Consider the following 21,349-nt stretch of genomic DNA (forward strand, 5'->3'; position numbering starts at 1 on the left):
TGTTTAAATTTTTAAAAAACGGGTCAAACGTCAAGGTCACGGGGTCAAAAATCAAAGTCTATATGGAAAGGTCTTGTCACAAACAATTTACATGTGTAATATGAATATCCTATCTCTTCTCATTCAAAAGATAGAACAAGGTTAAAGTTTTTGTGACGGGCGGACAGACTGAAAGACTGACAGACGAATGAGATTTAATGTTCCCTCGCTTTCGCCTAGTGATAGGGACTCGGAAAAAAAATCAGAATCGATTATCGGTAATAATCGGCTGGGCATAATCGATTAATAATCGATTATAATCGAAATTTTGAACTTTAATGAAATTAATATAGAAATGTTTAAACTAAATATAACAAGCAAATTCAAAGAATTGTGGTCCCCCGCTTTCGGTTTCTTTCTGGGTGAGATGTCCTTTTTATGACATATTTAGTCTAATATGAACACCCTATCAAATGTCATTTATTTAGAAATTATCACTGAAGTTGATTTTTTTTTAAATAAGGTCAATTGTGCATATCAAGGTCAAGGGGTAAGAAATCATAGCATGCTCGGAAATATCTTGTCACAGGTAATGCACATGTCAAATATAAAAGCCCAATCTCTTCTCAATATAGGGAACAAAATGTGTTTGTGAAACAATGTAGACCCCGTATGGCAACATAACGAAGATTTAACTTTTCTTAAATGCAAATAAAATTTATTATTACCCAAAGTAGGGTTTTCAGACAAGAAATACGATTGTGAAATACAAAATCCCTAGCACCACCTGTTCAAAAGTTATCGTCAAGGATATTTTTTTGAAAGGTAGGTCAAACTTCAAGGTGAAAGGTTCAGAGTTGTTGATTTCTTAAGAAAGTCACAAGTAATACATAAGTGAAGGATGAAAACCCTAATCGTTCAATACTTATGGCTAAGGTCAAAGTTTTTTAAAGTAGGTCAATCTCCAAGGTCAAGGTCAAAGTTCTTGGTATCTAATGAAAGGCCTTTTGGCAAGAATTACATCTGTGAAGTATAAAAGCCCTAGCCCTTACCGTTCAAAAGTTATGGTCAAGGTTAAAGTTTTTTCAAAAGTACGGAAATCTCCAAGGTCAAGGTCAAAAGGTCATAGTTGTTAGTATCCAGTGAAAGGTCTTGCCACAAGAAATACATATGTGAAATATGAAAGTCCTAGTTTCTACCATTTAAAAGATATGGTCAAAGTAAAAGTTCGGAATTTTTGTGTAAAAGTGGGTCAAACTCCAAGGTCAAGGTCAAAAGATCAAATATGGTGGTACCCAAAGAAAGGTCTTGTCACAAGGGATACACATGTGAAATATGAAAGTCATAGCTCCACTAAATCAAAAGTTATGAGCAAGGTTAAAGTTTTTGTGACGGACGGACAGACGGACAGACTGACAGACTGACGGACAGACGAATGAGATTTAATGTCCCCTCGCTTTCGCGAAAGCGGGGGACAATAATACTTTGTTCACTTCAAACAATGTAGGACTATTGAAACAGAATGACTAATTATGTTTTCCTTTGTGTAGTAAAACCTTGCAATATCACCGTTTCCTGGTTTTAGTCTAACCCCAAATTTAATCATTGCGGTAAAAGTATCAACAAGACACGGAATCCTTCCATGTTTTCCACATTCATCACCACTTTTATGCTTTTTGCACTTGAATTTGATAATAAATTAAAGTATGACAATTTAATTTTTCGACAATCGTTCCATCACTACTTTTGCGAAAGCAGGGGACAACAATATGTGTTTGTGAAACACTGAAGCCCCTGTATGGCAACTTAAAACGAAGTTTTAACTTTCTCATATGCAGATCAAATTGAAATATGTTGGTACTCAAAGGGAGGTCTTCTCACAAGAAATATACTTGTGAAATATGAAAGCCCTAACACCACTTGTTCAAATGTGAGGGCCATAGTTAAAGTTTTTAAATTTTAAACTATTGAAAGGTTTTTTCACAATGAATACCCATGTGACGTATGAAAACTGTAGCACCAACAGTTTAAAAGTTATGACCAATGTTAAAGTTTATATTTCTATGTAAAAGTGGGTCAAACTCCAAGGTCAAGAGTTTAATTTGGTGGTATCAATAGAAAGGTCTTGTCACAAGGAATGCACCTGTGAAATATGAAAGACATAGCTCCCTCCATTCAAAAGTTAAGAGCAAGGTTAATGTTTTTTGCGGACAAACAGACGGAAGTATATACCTCCGAATCTTAAATTACTGGAGCATGAAAAGTCGATCAAACTCCTAGGTCAAGATCTAAGGGTTTGGTACACAATGGAAGGTCTTTTCACACGGCTCAAGTATGTGAAGAATTAACGTCCTCGACGTTAAAAAGTTACCGGTATGTTGAGGGTTAAAGTTGTGTAAAAATTTGCAAAACGGGGTAGTCTAAGGTCAAGGACAGATTTGATGGTGCCATAAAAAGGTCTTTGTCATAAGGAATAAGAAAGCCATAGGCTCAACCAATCAAAAGTTATGAACATGGTTACAATTCTTGCGGAAAAAACAGACCGATTAAGAGACAAACAGGGCAAAAAAAATATACCCCCGAATCTTCAATTTTGGGGGCGGCATAAATTTTGTTAAGGTTATATATGAAAGGCTGTTCAAAATTCTTTCATACTGAGCTAAACACAAAGTGTGACAGACTGGAAGACGGACATGACAAACTATATCCCGGTTAAATTCAAAATTCATTTTATCAGACGATAGGAGCGCTGATGTTGGCAGCATACAAGCAGCACAGCACTGTTTTTTTTTATTTAGGAAATAGCGGTACAAGACAACCTCACAAGAAAATATAACAGTCGAAACTTAACAATATCTTCAGATCAAGCATATAATTTTCTTGGATTAAAAACCTATACAAAAATCAGTGCCATGTCCAGCTATTTATAATAAATGTACACATTATCAAGCAGGCCTGGAAACCATAAACTGAGAAAAGACTTAAGTCAAACTTTTGATTCTGAATATCTTTTATATGTTCTAAACTTTTGCGATGTATAATGTTCAAATTCCAACAAATTGCGCAAATGTTTCATTATCAATTTTTTTTTCAAATGTATATTGATGTGAAATTTTGACTTAAGTCTGTTCTCAGTTTATGAGTGGTACAAAATATACAGTCATTACTGTCTTAAACTTAATACTGTCTAAACACCTGAAAAAAAAACAACTGACACGTTCATTTTAGACAGAAAGGTGATTTATCGTTCGTAGTAAGGGTGTATACTCCTGTTTTATTTCGATTTCTATCTGCATGATATCCCATGATGGCACACCCACGAGTACCACATGAGTCACATCCGTGATTTCCTAGGAGTTCCATTGTGCAAGGGTTCGACCGGAAATGACATGGTCCATTTATAGACTCTGTAAACAGTCTAAGGACTCGTAGGTGATTGCATATAACCAGGTGCATAAAATCTGAAATACATTTTTAAAAAATACAATAAGAACAGGTACATGTAGTAAAAGAGTTGTTAAATATTCTCGAAGTTGCTTTATGGAAAAGGTAATATCTTGCAGAATACAAAAGACTTGTCTTGAATCACTTTAATACACATAATCGGTAACTTGAGCCACTAAGTCCATAATACACAATCAAATTACATGTATATATATTTAAATAATATCAAAAAACTAATATTTCGCCGAAAAATGTACAGTATACATATTGATGCTTGTCACCGATATGACAATTTAAAGTTCTAATATATTTGATACCTACCATTGAGATGACGAAATGTTTAACTGCTAGTACATCTATTCCAGAAAGCCTAGTTAACACAAATTCCTTTTCGTAAAAAACACAGAACTCTTGCTTTGACTTATCGTAAACCATGAGTTGAACAAACTAAATTCTATCGACCTGATGATACCTGTGACTTTATACACATGTAGCTCCTACATGTAATAGTCATACATTATAAGATTTTTATATATTACTCAGGATCACTACCTTCTATGTTGAAATTATAACAGCTATAACGCACACATTAGACTACTTTTAACAGTGCTTTTCATTTGATTGATTGATTGTATACGGTTTAACGTCCCTCTCCAGAATATTTCACTGATATGGAGACGTCACCATTGCCGGTGAAGGGCTGCAAATTTAGGCCTATGCTTGGCACTTACGGCCTTTGAGCAAGGAGGGATCTTTATGTGCCACACCTGCTGTGACACGGGGCCTCGTTCATATTCATCCGAAGGATCGCCCCATTTAGTCGCCTTTTACGACGAGCAAGGGGGTACTGAGGACCTATTCTAACCCGGATCCCCAGCATGTATCCTTATGTTCTCCCTTGATAAATTTTGTAACTCCTATTATAGATGCATCATGCCACGTGCAGCTTCTTCCTTAATAGTGTCGAAATTTGAATCTACTCTTTTGTTTTTTTTTTTGTTGTTGCCCGCGTCGTGCGGTGGTTTGAGCGTTTGCTCTAAAGTTGGTCCTGGAGTTGATCCTAACGTCGCGGGTTCGAATCTTACTGTGGGACGCGGATACCGGTCCTTAATTCGGAGGAGACCGTATAAACCGAGGTCCCGTGTCACAGTAGGTGCTGGCACGAAAAAGATCCCTCGCTGTTCAATGGCCCTCAGTGCCGAGTATAGCAAACAGCTCTCCATCGGCAAGTGACGGCGTCTCCATATGAGTGATAAATTCTCGAGAGGGACGTTAAACAATACACAATCAATCAATCGTTTAATCTTTTCGGATCTAGTTGTTCCATAGATCAGTTTACGTGTACATAAAGACCGTTTTTATTCTTCGAAAGCACCATCCTTTATAAAGGATTCCCAAACTTCATTAGCTCCATTTGTACCTTGTTCATTTTTGAAGAAAAAATAAAGGGGGAAAAGGGAAAACCTTACCGGTAGTTCACTTGAAGCCTTTGCTTATATCAGCTATTAAATAACGGACTCCAATGGCTTATCAGCATGTTTAAATTCTTACCTGCATTTCCAGAGAAGAATAATTTGAAGTGATCCTGAACGGAATTCGCACAGCCTGGTTGGTTATTTCCGTGGTTTGGGTAAAAATCAATGTCTCCCATTTGCTGTTTGGTCCCAAATCCGGGTTGTAAATCTTTAAAACGAGACAAGTTATATACAAAGGGCTAAAGAGCCCGATATAGGAACCTGTTTATTGGTGGCACTGCAAATTACAAAAGTCTGAAATACACACCTGTATTTATAAGAGAATCAGAATCCGTATGTATTACGTCTACAAAATCTGCATCGGAAGAATCCAGACGGACTTCGGAATCCGTTCCCTCGAATGCAGGGCCAGCTGGATCTAATCCTGTAAATATGACATCGTTTCTTTTAATTTTGAATTCTTTGAATCATTTCATAGATTCCAATTTTATTGATCATTATTCTTTCCCCATATTTACTTATAGATACTAGTATACATGTACAGTGCTTCGAGACGTGTAATTGTAGAATAGCCTAATGTATTACAGTGTATTCGGTTTGGCATGGTATTTGGATCCTGCTGTAATGTTATAGGTTTTGTTTTACAAATTATGTTTTTATTCGTTTTAAAACTCAAAAGAAATTTTTTTTTGGGATGAATGCAGTGAAGAAAATAGGTTTAATATAAAATATTGTCTATTAAAAGAATTTAAACTTTTGAATATGTAATTATTCAATCCTTAAACAATTACCAAGAGCAATAACTCCTTCTCAAGTGTCTTCATTCGGTATTTACCGTTCACGGTAGCTCAGTCGGTAGAGCGCTCCCTCCGTGATCGGGAGGTCGTGAATTCGTATCTCGGCCGCGACAGACCTAGTCGATAAAATGGGTAGCAACTGTTCCTTCGCCATGCGCTCGGCACTTTGAAGTGAAAGTTGCGGGTCCTTCGGATGAGACCTTAAAAACCGAGGCCCCGTGTCAGCGGCAGGCGTTGGCACGATAAAGATCCCTCACTGCTCAATGACCCTGAGGGCCGAGTAAAGGTCAAAATTTGAAGCCCTTCACCGGCATACGGTGACGTCTCCATATATGTGAAAAATTCTCGAGAGGGACGTTAAACAATATACAATCAATCATTCGGTATTTTCTTCATTGTTTTCAAGTCCGTCGGACGGGACGTTAAATGGTGCCCCGTGCCAAGGATAACAACCCCCTTGGCAGGTAAAAGATCGTTTCACTGGAGTTCGAAAAAGAGTAGGCTCAATGGGGGCCGCCAGAGAAACCAAAAACTTTCAAAAACTGATTTAAACTAATGGTCCGCCAAAACATGGCTGAAAGATTGCCGACTTGGCCTTAAACAATATTCAATCAATCAGTCAATCTTCATTGTTTTCTTTATTGTACTTCTTATATAAAATTTAAAGATTCAAATATATGATTTTTGAATGTTTGCATATTAAACACTGTACTTCTGTTTATTTATGTCACACATCCTGAAGAATTCTCGCAACCTCTAAATTTTTAGCGATGATTAGGAAATTGAAACCAATTAGACCAAGTGAACTTTATGTATGACCTTTGGAAAACTTCACAAAGAAGTTTTTCGCCCTTTTCATGTTTCTGCAATTAATGAAAGATAGACAACAAAATGTGTATATACATATAAATGTTACAGTCAATTGGCTTGAAAATTATAAATGAAAATGACCTTTTTATAATGACATTTTACCCGTTATTCGTGCTATTCCAGGGACTCGTTCTCCAATATATCCCGCTATGTGAGCTCCAAGACTATGACCTATGATATGGATCATTGATGGTGCTATATTGTATGTGTAGTTAAGTTTCTCAACCATTAGAGCTGCGATGACCCCCACAAGGCGCGTGTTAGCGGCGGCCTGGAGGTAGTTGAGCGTCATTGCGCCGCGCTTCCAGTCAACTACTACCACGTTCACATCTCCCTGTATAAATCAACAAAAGATGTTTACTGAGCTTCTAATTAACACACAAGGTAGGATTTCCCTCATAGCCAGACTTCACCCCAAAATCTGAAACTGAATGGAAGTATAAATCACAATAGAACTAAATTTTGGTTCCCCCTTATTTTTAATTTGAGCCCCTCTCAGCCCTCATTCAGCCCCTCTTTCATCAATGCAAATCATATTGACAAAATTTGGCAAAAGATTTTCTTAAAAGTCAACTAACTGTTTTAATTAAAATTTTAGTATTTGTTCTCATGAACTGTCAAATTCAGCATGAAATCTCAAAATCGTTGAGTCTCAACCTAAAATTTATATCGTGCACGAAATTTTAAAGAAAATCACACAAGAAATCGAAAGATTCGATATCTCAATACCCTCTTTCGTTGATGCTGTATACTTTTGTCACGAATTGTAAAATATATATCATATTATCGGAAAACCTTAACTGGTTTGATGATTTGTTGTACTGTGAAAGGTGCAATTTATATATCTTTTTATAGGAGTTTGTGCGAAAAGTTTAAAATTTATGTTACTGAAAGGTTCGGCATACTACTTTGTGAGCATTTGAATCGATTAGTTCTTCAAAGAGGAAAATAAAAGGAAAAAAAACAAAACCAAAACCAAGCGATACATAAAAAAAACTCCTGCAACAATCCGTAGCAAAAGCACGTCTCAAACCCAGCATGCTATTATAATATCTCATTTGAAAAAAAGCAGCCACCAAATACTTTGCAAATTCAATTTTTACACATAAATGACTTATTTTTAGTTCGATGGCATCTGTGGCTTTTTAAAAATATTTAAACAACAGGCATTAGGGAAACACATACATCAACATCAAATGTACATGTAGTTTAAAATACATGCGGAGAAAAAAATCCATTTAACATTCTTTTTTGTTTCCATGGATGCTTGTCCAACCGATTATATTGTAAACTTTTTTTAAAGATAAGAAACCATTTTGTCTAGATTTTAGAATAATATGTAGAGTAACTAAGAAAAAATGAAATAGTAAATTTCTTACTTCGTATGGAAATGGTCGCCATTTTAATTTATGGACTCGCCCCCTCCCCCTCATACATAAGTACAACCATGATATTTAAATTTCCTGAAAATTGAATCTGATGTCCACACCCTTAAGTAATTTTTCCATGTGGGAAATCCTATTCTATGAACCAGTTTTCCTTACGGATTTTAGAGGGGAAGCCTTAAATACAAACCTGGTATATCATCAGTATAAACGCTTTCAATGTTCAACTATATTTATATACACCTTGCCTTCGCTATTTTACAATTTTCATTAAGAAATTATATTTCAATAAGCATGATACTACCACCACTTTCATAACGTAAATAGAACTTTATTTATGATGACTGCCTGTTGCGTTTTCTTTTTGGGGTCCAATTTACTTAATGTTTTTTTTTTAAAGAGAATTGAATTTATCTTAATCTCTTTATTATCAGGATTTGAATCGTGCTGTGCGACTGGGCATTAATTGAATTTATAATCGAATTTATAAATATAATAAGAGTAAATCTGTTTTAATATCAATAATTATCTCCTTGATGTGAAGAACATATTATTTTCAGTACTCTGAAAAGAGTTAATAAAAAGTAACAAACATACGTACGTTGATCTGACGATATCATCTCATCATCCCAAAACCTAACCATTTTCAAACGTATCGAAATTCTCTTGACGTCAAACACACTTTAATTCTGAAAACTGATAACGGTGTGGTTTCAATGCAATAAACGCGTCATATTGCAATGGGAAAAAAGAGAACATTTCTTTGCAATAAATCACGTCATATTTTATCAAATAAAAATTATGCATGATTATCAATCTTCTGATGGCAGACATAGATTATATTTCCAAAGGTCACAAAAAGATAACAAGGAACTAAACATGCCCAACAAAAATCTGTCGAAGGATAAAGGAATTTTCAGTACATAAATGGTTGGATAGGAATATATAAAAGTAATGCATCGTCGTGTAATTTCAATGGTAATACTCGGACATGCCAGAAAATATCTTTTAAAGTATTATTTTTCCAATGAAATAAAATAGGACAAGCTGAACATTTTGTGGATATTGACAGGTTGTCCTTTCTTTCACACAAAGAATGGATTCAATGTCTTTGGACTTGGCAAGACTATGGTAATTATAATCAACTTGATACGGGAATGAACATCTTCCCATACAACAACCAGGTTAATTATGATATGTCAGGAAAACCTGAAAATCACCACAATCTACAAAATTTCTCATGTTGACTACTTCTCTTTCTGAAAGATGGAAATACATTGCACGCCTCATTGTAAGGTGCAAAGAGTTCTGAATTTAAAAGTATTTACTTTAACAATAAAATGTTTTCGTTCGTTGTTAGTACAAGAATTAATGTCGCAGCTGTTGCAGAAAAAAAATACATTACCGCGGGTTACTTACGCGGGTTATGTAGTTTTTTTTTTCTACAATAGCTGCGACGTTAATTCCCATATTAACAAAGACATTTTATTGTTTATATTTACATCTGTATAAAAAACATCCATAGTAAAATTTAAGGGGGGATAGGACATATGTCACGACTCAAAAAACCGAAGACGAAAAAGTTCCTGTTGATGTACATGCTAAACGTTATAAAAATCATAAGTTTTTGTATAATTTTAATTTATTCTAAAATTGTTTTGTTTCATCATTTATTACAAAATAATTTAAGAGTTTTTAAAGATTTTGCCAGCATGTATTTATTTTATTATTACAATAAAAACCAGGTCCCCGTAAAAACTCGTATTGAATAAATTCAAACATAAATGAAACTGGCAAAAAAAATCGTAAATCGAAGATTGTATTTTTCAACAAGAGGTACTTTTTCACTTCTCATCTTCATGTTGAAAAAAAAAAGTAATAATACTGACACACGATTACAGTTTATATTTTTGTCAGATTTATTTTTTCTAGAAGATACTGGGAACAGGTGTCTTGACAATCAGTTATACTCGAGGCCATTAACATTATGTAACGTGTAATTTAAGTTTTCTGCTTAGTTTTATTATATTACTCATTTATTTTATATTTTGTGTGTTATCCCTATATACAAAGAGGTAAAAATATTTGTTTGCATGGATGATGTTCGTGTTCTTATTCAATTAAATAATTTGTAAACTGAAAATGTTATTTAAATCATAAAATATTAAAATAAATTAAAAATAAAATATAGAACAAAAGTTGTATGGTGATATTTTTTTCATCAATCAAACCCATTTTATAAGTATTTATATCAAAACAAAAAAGTAGGATGCATTTGATGAACATAAGGTTTACCCTCCAAGAGAGTTAACTATAAATATATAGTATTCCTCTATACAATAGTCAAAGATCAATTCCATCTACTTTTGCCCCAGAGGTGTGCTGAAAATTTCCATTTAAAGTATAAATTATACCAGAAGTTTAAAGGCATTTTTCACGAGTTGAATCTTAAAAGTGATTTACTTACAGATTATTTCCCTTGTCTTTGTTTTGGTTATTTCCCATGTTCTTGATTAACTATGTAACATATTCACCACATATTGATAATATACTGTCTATTGCTTACAAAAAATTGTCTCTTTTGAAAAAATTAAAATTTAAAGTAAATCGAAAAACACTCTCACTATATACATCATTCATAAGACCGCAACTTGAATACGCTTCAGTGGTCTGGGGGTGCTGTCAACAGGGTGATAGTGATAAGTTAGAAAAACTTCAACTTTATGCAGCTAGAATTGTAACAGGGTTAACAACTATAGCTTCCAAAGATTCACTTTATTTTGAAACGGGATGGGAACCGCTTAGTTGTAGAAGACAAGAAGCTAGATTAAAAACAATGTTCAAACTTCATAATAATTTAGTGCCAGAATACTTAATGGACATCCTTCCAAAAATGCGCTGTAACACATCTATCTACTCGACAAGATATTCTCAAAATTATGATATTCCAAAGTGTCGATTACAAACTTATAAGTCTACGTTTATTCCCACTGTAGTTAACGAATGGAACTCCATTCCACTTGAAACTCGAAATTTACAGTCAATGTCGAAATTCAAATCTAAAATTAGTAATAAAAAATCTAAATCTGCCCCACCTTCTTACTTTGATTACGGTAACAGAAGACTTAATGTTCTTCAAACCAGACTACGACATAATTGTGTATTAAATAACGACCTTTATAGATGCAATTTAATATCAAGTCCCTTGTGCACGTGCGGTAAAGTTGAGGACACATATCATTATTTTTTCGTATGTCCAAAGTATGCGAACGCCAGGAATGATTTTTTTACATAATTTTTTACAATTTGATACAATCCACAATCTAGATACACACGTTTTATTATGGGGGGTTGAATCACTGAGTGCTGCAGAGAATGAACATCTCTTTTCTTTAGTTCAAACATTTATTAAGCATTCTGGTAGATTTCCTTGTTAATTACTGTACCAATATTGATATATGAATTTATTTAACTTTTATATATTCATACATATATGCAAAATGCATCATTTTGTTTACTTTTGCAAATTCTGAATACTTTATATAGCATGTTTAACTGTGACAATATAAATGTGTAATTTACATGTATAGGGAGAGGGCGTTATAAGTATTCAGTACTTGTGCTCAATCCCTTTGTAATTATATTACAATAAAATATGTTCAAATCAACATATTCCCCTTGTCTTTTATGAAAACTTACATTTTTGATTATCTCCCTTGTCATTCTTTTCACCCACTCTTTTCGTCCTCGATCAACATAACCGTGAATAATGACTTTGGTCGGTTTAGGAGTGTCTACGTCGAGGTAATCTTCTTTCTTTCCACATCTCCTTAGCTTTTTTGCTTTTCGTGGGTTTTTCCTCGTGTATAGTAGAAAACGAACCCCTAGAGACAGCGGAGTTTGTGGTAAAATTCCCTTCGTGTTGGTATAAGGTGCCTCCGTGCCAAAACAACCATATTTCTTGTAACAAATTTCAGTCGGCGTTGAAGACTTGAATAGTGACAAAAGTCCCCAAGCATCTACAAACAAAACGTTTTATTTGACAAAATATTGAAAATACTCCTTTTAATAGAATAAATTAAAATTTGGAAAAACCAAAGCAACATGTTCTTACCGCCACTTTGAAGAAGTGAACATAAAAAGACTGCTACTGAAATTCCGACACTAAAGCTGACGGCCATGATCAGAAGTGAAAATTAATCCGCTGGATTTCCGGACAGTAAGACGGAAATGTCTGATACTTTGAAAGTTTACACAGCTCCTGTGTTATTACAGAACGACTAATGAGTAGTACTGAATAAAACGTTAAATATTGATACACGCTTTGTTATTATTAGAGCGCAGGCGTACTCGACCTCCAGGAATTGTCAAATTTTCGAAAGATCACTTGCAGACTTTGGATTCGCAGATGTTAAGCCTTTTTTATTGCAATTTTTTTTTGTGAAACATTAAATAAATTGCAGGGTATATGTCTTTATTATCTTGTAGGGTTCTTGAATCAAATGAGAAATGTTTGTAAATGCCACAATCTCAAACGATCAAATCAGTCGGTGCACTTTCATGTTTTCTTCCGTCAAACCACCAGATGTTGATGTTTTCCTATCATCTGAATTCAATAAGGTTTTAAGTCAGTGGAATTTTTTTACGACTGAGGGGTACACTGACACTGATGCAGCGGCACGGAATGAACATCAGGTTAATTAGAACTAGCAAGAATTCTGTTGCGATAATGGGAAAACTATAAGCAAGGTCATAAAATATCTCTTTATGCAGTCTGTTACGTGTATATAGAAAGTCAAATATGTAACACGTCAACACAAACGTCACATTCTGTCGTCTGATTCCCCCAAACTTTGGACGACTACAAACACACACCCTCGCCATGGACGTTAGCTATTCCTTACACCTTTCCAATTAGTCGAATCTACAAGTAACTGTCAGATCTAATGCTTGCAGACTATAAGAAGTTGTACACACCCACTTAGTGATGTCTGGGACATGTAGAGCAAAATGGAATTGGACGCACTGTTTGATAGACGGAGAAATGATCTCTCGATAATTGTTATTTATTTTGTTTTGCATTTCGGCAATTATGTCGTTATTTGTACGCACTGTGAATAAAACGTAAAACAGATAAAAATTTGAACTTCAACACGATATTTATGCTATGAAATATTTTTTTTTAAAAATACGGCATTAGAAAGGTCTCATAATTGTTTATATCTTTGCTCAAATTCTTAATATCTTAATCAAATACAAATTTTGGACGTGGCGATTTACTAGCAATCTGAGGCAAAGAGTCAAAGTTCTGCTAGCTTTAGAAAAACCACTCAAAAGGGATGGAGACTGGGGATATCGATAAATTTGTTTATCATACAATTCATTTTTGTATCAAGCGAACAAGCGACATGTTTGTTTGTTTTTTCAAATATTTAAACAAAAACAAGATACTGGCTGTTAAAATCGTTATTTCATTATTTTCTATTTAAATAATGAAAGCAGAGATCACGAAAGGCAATGTGAATAGAGAGAAGAACAAACACAGACCTCTAAATCTCAGGAGGTATCAGGTGCCATGGAGGAATAATTATCCCATATCTGTACACATTCTGTGTCCTCCCTGTCATAATCGCCGACAATGCAGAGTAAATAATTGTCTAACAATTGGTAGAAGATAACGTAGGTCAGCATTCGACTTAAGGATAGAATGTATTGCTAACAAGTTCATTGTATCGATTTTAGAATTTGATTTGGGAAATGTTGACTTTTAAACGAGACTGATGAAATACGTGTTTGTCAATAGCTTGCCTCCTTACAGGTCCAGCGTATTCATTTGAATCCTCTTGCATATCGAATGAACTGGAAGACATAAACTCTATATGCAAGTGATAAGCATATAATGTTACATAAAATGGGAAAATTGGCGATACAAATGTTGAAGTCACCATGTTATCATAAAGCTTTGTATTTAGGTAATCATTCACGTCGTTTTAGTAAAATATTCAAATATCAAACAGATGTGTCACACTCTGGTAGTTTTTATTTCAAGTTCACTAGAATACATCTAGTCGAGACATATATGGAGGAACTAAAAAATTAATATGTTTTTGATGAAAATACATCAACGATATAGTTGAAGGACGAAGCAAGTTTTTCTTCTTCTCATGTGCAAGTTTTTAAATAAATTCTGCTTCATATAAATACGCTCACCTGAGTTCTGTGCTGGGTAAAAATCAATAAAGTATGAAAAGCTTAAACGCAGAAGTTGTCTCGACCTACCCCTAAAAAGGGTATGTGCATGGGGTGTGGTTGTACATTTGAATTAACTTGAATCCACACACACTAACTAAATGTTTACATTTAACTGTTTTTCCTTATCAGTTTGAACTTTAATTTTCGTTCCACCCTTCCACCAAAGGTCATGAATTTACACTACCTTAGCATGCTTCCTCATAAATATGACCAATCATGGGTTTGCTATTCTTAAGATTAAGATTTAATTTTTCTTTTTACAAAAACTCGAATGTTAATTGTGGCCCCATCCTACCTCCAGGGGTAATGATTTAAACAAACTTGAATCTACACTTCCTAAGGATGCTTCCATAGAAGTTTCAAATTTCCTGACCCAGTGGTTCGTGAGAAGATTTTTTAAAGATGTCATTACTTTTTCACAATATTTTAACTATCACCCTTTGGCCCTTCATTTTTACAAACTTGATTCTCCTTCACCCAAGGTTACTTTGTGGCAAATGGCAAGTTCTAGAGAAAGAAGTAGAAAAATTGAAAAGTTTACAGACAGACGAACAAAAAGACGGTCGCCTGACAAATCTTTATTATCAGATGCTGTTTTATCAGAAAAGCTCAAGTCTGAAGAACCACAGAGATATTGTATTGAATAGAATGTGCAGATGGATATGCCTTACATTGGCTATATCTGTGTCAATTTGATATAGTTCGGCATAGCTTGAGTAGACATACTACATGATTGTTAATTCCTCGTTGTGTCGCCCGCGTGGCGCAGTGGTTAGAGCGTCTGCTCTAGGGTCGCGAAGTAAGGAGTTGATCCTTACGTCGAGGGTTCGAATCCCACTGTAGGACGTGAAGACCGGTCCTTCGGATGAGACCGTATAAACCGAGGTCCCGTGTCGCAGCAGGTGTTGGCACAAAAATAATCACTCCATGATCTATGGCCGTGAGTACCGAGTATAGGACAAACTTTGAAGCTCTCCACCGGCAAGTAGTGGCGCCTCTAATTCTCGAGAGAGACATTAAACAACATACAATCAAGCAATTCCTCGTATTGCTTAATTTACCTGTATTAATTGGAACGAATATTTTACAGTGCCCCCCTGTGACGAGAAAAGAACATGACCTCTAGTTTCCGCCAGGAAGTAGGTATTTATTTATGGTATTTAGCCCTCTGTTGCATCATACACAGAGAAGAGATCTATAAAATTTGCCTTAGTACTGGTAAAGAGAGACGAGACAACAAGAGTTGGGATTCCTCTCACAGAAACATCACCATCACATGGAAATGTGAATAAGAAGATCCCCTCCCTAAAAGTTATTGTGATGATGCACATATCTTCTTAATTATGTATACTAGATGATATTGATATAGAGGCAACACTACATCCATATCTTTATGATGAATAGTTGAATACCACTTATTGCCTGTTATAATCAACTATATTACCAAAACGAAGATAAGCAGTTGTGTTTAATTCTGCTTGTGGTCACAGAGGATCCTTGTAAAATTTTTGAGTGAATCAGAGAAACTGTTGAGTAAGATTAATTTACCAATATGACATCACTGCAGAAGAAAGACAGGCTTGTTGAGACATGTGACCGGTCGGTAGGGGATGCTCACTCTTCCATAGAAGCTGATCCTACCTCTGATGTTTCGGAGGTCCGTGTTTGCTCTGTTACTATTTTGTTGTTTAATGGTCTTTTGAGCTTATATTCAGATAATTTTATCAAGACCTCTTTACAGCTATTGATTTAGACATCGTCACATTTAATATTGTAAAGGGGCAGATTGAATTATCTGATATTATCTTATTTAAGCAGAAATATCGGAGAATACCACCAGCATTAAAGAGGAATTGCTGCCCCATATCAAGGATCTATTTGCTGCTTGGATAATTTGGTTTTAAATCCGGAAAAGTAATGGTTCACTTCTCTTTTGAATTTATTATAGACAACTCTACTCTCGGATCATAAAGGACAATTATACCTATCCTTACCAAGAATTGAGGAAATTTAATATTTACCTAGTCCGGCTATCGTCAGAATGTATACCCCTCATAAACCGCTGCACAGAATATCGTCAGACTTTGTAGTTATTTAGGGATTTCAGGAACCTCCTAGAGGTTATTTTTATAATTTTCTTTACGTCCCATTGTAGAATTTTTAACTCGTATAGAGATGTCACATACTGTTGAAGAACTTCAGACTTTAGACTTAAGCTTTTACTCGGCACTCAGGGTAATTTAACAGTGAGGGATCTTTATCATGCAAACGCTTGCCGTGACACTGGGCCTTCTTTTTTCTTAGGTCTTTCCTGAATGACCCGCGAATTTCACTTCAAAGTACCAAACACATGGGGAAGGAGCTGTGGATACCTAATTTTTTATCGACTAGGGCCAGTCGCGGCCGAGATTCGAACTCAGGACCTTCGATTATGGAGCAAGCGCTCTACCGACTAAGCTACCTAGAATTTGATGAAAGTAACACCATAAAAAGAAAACCGTATTCACAAAATGACCTCTAGAGTTCGACAAATTGAATTCAACAGAAGTTTCGGTTTAGCAAATTTCCCAGTCAGCAGGAAGAATATTTTTTCTCTCACACATCATTTTCACTAGCTCCAAAAGGTTTTTCAATGTATCCGAAATTATGGTCTTTAACTTTTTCCTACAAATGTTCCTTTTTCATGATAAGAGTCAAGTATGTGGCACATACTGTCTCAACAGATGGGATAGGGTCAGACCCAGATAAAATTTCCAAAGGCCAAAACTGGCCAATATCTGCTAGTTTTGAACATGTTAGACAAGTTTTAGGTTTAGCCGGATACTGTAGGCCACTCATGAATGTGATTGTTGACTGTAAGATACCCAAAAACAGAAAACAAATGACACATCAAATGTAATGATGAAACCAGGAGCAACAAACAGAAATAAACAGAAATTGATATTCTGAAGGAAAAGCTGACATTACCCATCCTAGATTATCCGACTTCAGTCAACCATACCAATACGTTCTGTTTCCACCAGGGAAGGGTTATAGTTCTTAATACGCTCTTTCGTGAAAGAGTATGAAAAGGTACACATCTCTCGAGATTTCCTTGGCAAATATAACAACGCATAAACTAAAAAATGTTAACGAAGTGTAGAATTTTCATAACCATAAATGCCAGTGAGACACTGCATTGCTGTTAATTGTACAACAGACAGCAGAAAAGAAACAGATATCAATTTTTATGATTTACTAAAAGTAGAATCTACTCTTTAAAAAAAAGTGTTAAAGAGAGTAAGACGAGAGGAGTTGAATGTCGATCTGACAGTAGACAATCCATAGTCGTCGGATCCGCCCCCATCATCTTTTCTATCTATAGAAAAAACCACAAGTCATAAATTTATTCTTTAATAAATTAGTAATGTTTTTGAAAGCAATAGTTATGTCCAGGCGGCGCAACCCCGAAAACGACTTTTTTCCGACCTAATTGTTACTGAGGAAAACCCGTTTGATATGAACATTTGACATCCAAAAATCCCGTTAATTCAGGTACGTGTTGTAACACTATTGTTCTATAAAATAAGGAATTTTTAACTCATTCTGGAAGTTCTTTAAAAATTTATCGTAATTTTTACATGGAGTGTCTCGAAAAATTAGGCATTGAAAATGAATGTCAAAAAGGAGGAGGGGTTTCCTTTTCCAACATTCTATAACATTCTGTCCCCCCCCCCCCCCCAAAAAAAAAAAAAAAAAAAAAAAACAACTGGTATAGACCTAAGAAATAAAATAAAATTTCCAGCATGTTTTTATTTTTTGTTGTTTTATTTTCCTTTTAAATTTCGAAAGCACAGACTACATAGTACTAAGTTTATAGCCTCAGTCCACGAACATTTTGATAACCCCTCGAACATTCTAGCATAATTTACACTATAATCAATGCTACAAAAATTAATAAAATGTAATTATAGAAACATTGTTCATTTCCACATATTTGATTCATTGTCATTTTAACATTTTCAAGTTCATTTCACAGTGTTTTCATGTCTCAGTTCAGTTTCTTTTCAACTTGCAAAATATCTCAAAGAATTCTCGATCTTGAAGAGGCATAAATTTTAACATTGATTTAAAATCTGCGTTCTTCTCGTTGGACAGAACAGGACTCTTTGTTAGGTATTTTGGCACTGGAAGGGAAAATTCGGGCAGGGATCCTTACTTCTTGTTGTTTGTCCTCTGATGGATACCTCTGTGTACTCTGATTCTGCAAATGACATCTTAAAAAGCGCATGGAAAGGTTTTTCTAACACGTACTCAAGCTCCTTCACCTTTGAGTTTGGCACAGAACTATATTTCAAAGTTGTTGAGAGACTTTATATTGATGAAGATGCTCTACAATAGTGTGTAGGCATCCTCGGGAAAGACTCTATGTTCCCTTATGAGAGTTTTTACATTATACTAGTACTAGTATGTAATTTGTGACTTAGTGTGTTTTCCCCTTTTGTCAGTAAACTCATTTTATGAAACCATTCTATTCTTCTTTGACTTGTATCAAGAGTACTTAAGTAAAATTCTTTGCAAACTCTAACATTTTCCTCGGCCTTAACAAAAAAAATATTTTAATATTTGAGTATTTTATTCTTTATCTCGCAGCCGTAGTCTTTTCTCGTTCCTTCAGTGCTCTTTCTGTAGTTTTTGCATAAAATTTATGTTTTCCATCATCTGATAAATTCCAAAACTCAGAGAAAATAGCATTTCTTTCGTCAGAGGTAATGTTCAAACTGCATCGAAATTAACATTTTCTGTCACAATCTTTCTTGTTCGTTATCTCCCTTTTTAGCTCTACTGGTCAGAGACCAGAAGAGCTTATGCGATAGTAATCTGTCCGTCTGTCTGTAAACAATTTTTCAAAATGCTACTCCTCCTACAGTTTTGGTCTGATTTCAATATAACTTGGCACACAAGTAGACTACACTAAGATACATAATTCTGTTTATCGGTTTTTGATTTCGATGAACGGTGTTGCCGTGGTTACTAAAAATAGAAATTTCTTTGAAAAACATTCAAAATGCTACTCCTCCTACACTTTTGGTCTGATTTCAATTTTACTTGGCACACAAGTAGACTGCACTAAGATTATTTAAATTATCAGTTTTATGTTCTTGATTTTGATGATTGATGTTGCCAGAATAATTTAAATTAAATTGAAAATTTTGTAAAATTTTATTAAAAGCTACTCTTACAGTTGTAGTCTTATTGCAATCTTGCCACAAAAAGAGACGTAATCAAAGATCATTATTCTATCGGTTGCTTTTGTAAAGTTTTAAGTCCCAACTGTAACATTATCGAGAATCATTTTATGTACGAATTGATTTGATTTATGGAAAAGGACTATGTTCTAGGAAAACAAATTAGAGTTGCTGACTCTTTGTCACGCAATTTTGTTGATGAAACATTCCCAAGTCTTTCTAAAGACATGGAAGCCCATGTACACTCTGTAATGGCAAACCTCCCTATCAGTGACAGAAAACTGAAAGAGATTGAGAGAGAATCAAATGCTGATGAACAATTTCAGTTGCTTAAGCACACCATACTTAATGGTTGGCCTGAATGCCGTAGAGACTGCCCCCCTCAAATTATAGAATTCTGGAATCACAGAGATGAACTGACCATCACAGATGGTATCTTGCTTAAGGGTACCAATGTTTTGATTCCCCACTCACTTGGAGCTAAGATACTAGAATGCATAGGTCTTATGGGTATTGAGAAATCACTCAAGACGGCACGCACATCAGTATTTTGGCCCAAAATATCATCTGATATCAATGACTTAGTGTCAAATTGTGATGTATGTCTGAAGAACAGATACTCAAATCCCAAGCAACCCCTCCAACCACACCCGGTGCCTGATTGTCCCTGGCAGATTGTTGCCACAGATTTGTTCTTTTGGAACAACAAAGATATTTTAATTGTCACTGACTACTATAGTCGACACTTTGAAGTCGTCCAGCTTCGAGATACCCAGAGCAAAACAATAATTACGAAGCTTAAAAGCATGTTTGCTAGGTTAGGCATCCCCCAAAAAGTAGTGTCAGACAATGGCCCCCAGTATTCTTCTCAAGAATTTGCAAGTTTTTCAAGAGAGTATGACTTAATTCATGCAACTTCCTCCCCAAGGCATCCTCAGTCAAACGGTTTAGCAGAAAAGTCGGTGTAAATTGCCAAGCGTATTTTCGAGAAAGCCAAACTTGATAACCGTGACCCATATTTAGGTATTCTCGAATATCGAACTATCCCATTAGAGGTTGGTTATTCCCCATCTGAGCTCCTCCAGGGTAGACAATTACGCTCAATCTTACCAACTCTTACTGATCAATTTATTCCAAAGGTCATTGATTACCAAAAGGTCAAGGTCATGTTAACCAAAAACCTTGACAAGCAGTCAAAACCACTTGCCCCTATTGAGATAGGAGATAGTGTTAAGATTTCAACAGGATGACAAAACTTGAAAGGCTGCTACTGTGTTTTCTAAAGTGAATGATAGGTCATACATCATCAATGCCCCTAATGGTGGTACTTACCGTAGGAATAGGCGCCATCTCATGAAAAAAATGAATCTCCTTGCAGTTTTGATGCTAATATGCCTATTCTGGCTGATGCTCAAGCAGATGACTCAGAGTTAAGCCCCATTAAACACACACCAACCAAATCGCCTGCCTCTTCCCCACCTATTCTAAACTTTGAAATGTCCCAATCCAAAAGTGTAAAAAAAAAAAAAAAAACCTTTATTACACGCTCAGGCAGAGTTTGTGTTCCAAAGATCAAACCATCAATGTAATGTTTATTTAATTAAAAACTCTGTACATCAGATAATTCCTAAACTTTTTATTGATTTTCTCTGTTATATCAATTTCGAAAAAAAACATTGGAAAAGGGGAGATGTAACATTATCAATCATTTTATGTACGAATTGATTTGATTTATATAACGAACGTTTTACGTTTTTGGATTGAATAAACGTGGACGCACGCACATGGTGTTCTACTGTTCTTAGAGTCCTACTGGCGGACCTATCATTTAGTATTGAATACCCGATAACAATACACCAACTGCTACCTTTCCTCTTCCATTATTATAAGTATAAACCAGGAGAGCTACAGTCTCGACA

At 35.1% G+C, this 21,349-nt stretch overlaps 2 protein-coding genes across 2 annotated transcripts; one reads left to right on the forward strand and one right to left on the reverse strand.

Annotated features, from left to right (window-relative positions):
- Positions 1 to 2,685: 2,685 nt before the first annotated feature.
- LOC134259016 (inactive pancreatic lipase-related protein 1-like) lies at positions 2,686 to 12,846 on the reverse strand. Its single transcript, XM_062741610.1, has 6 exons — positions 12,065 to 12,846; positions 11,650 to 11,969; positions 6,668 to 6,899; positions 5,206 to 5,322; positions 4,975 to 5,106; positions 2,686 to 3,440 (listed from the first exon to the last, which is right to left on the reverse strand). The coding sequence occupies exons 1-6, from the start codon at positions 12,129 to 12,131 to the stop codon at positions 3,199 to 3,201; spliced, it is 1,110 nt and encodes a 369-aa protein (XP_062597594.1). The 5' UTR covers positions 12,132 to 12,846; the 3' UTR covers positions 2,686 to 3,198.
- A 6,715-nt stretch (positions 12,847 to 19,561) lies between these two features.
- Positions 19,562 to 20,398, forward strand: LOC134259015 (uncharacterized protein K02A2.6-like). Its single transcript, XM_062741609.1, has one exon. The coding sequence runs from the start codon at positions 19,562 to 19,564 to the stop codon at positions 20,396 to 20,398; it is 837 nt and encodes a 278-aa protein (XP_062597593.1).
- Positions 20,399 to 21,349: the final 951 nt, after the last annotated feature.

The sequence above is a fragment of the Saccostrea cucullata genome, unplaced genomic scaffold, assembly GCF_032062105.1.
Source record: "Saccostrea cucullata isolate Sc308-1 unplaced genomic scaffold, CSIRO_AGI_Scuc_v1 ctg1071, whole genome shotgun sequence".
Lineage (NCBI taxonomy): Eukaryota > Metazoa > Mollusca > Bivalvia > Ostreida > Ostreidae > Saccostrea > Saccostrea cuccullata.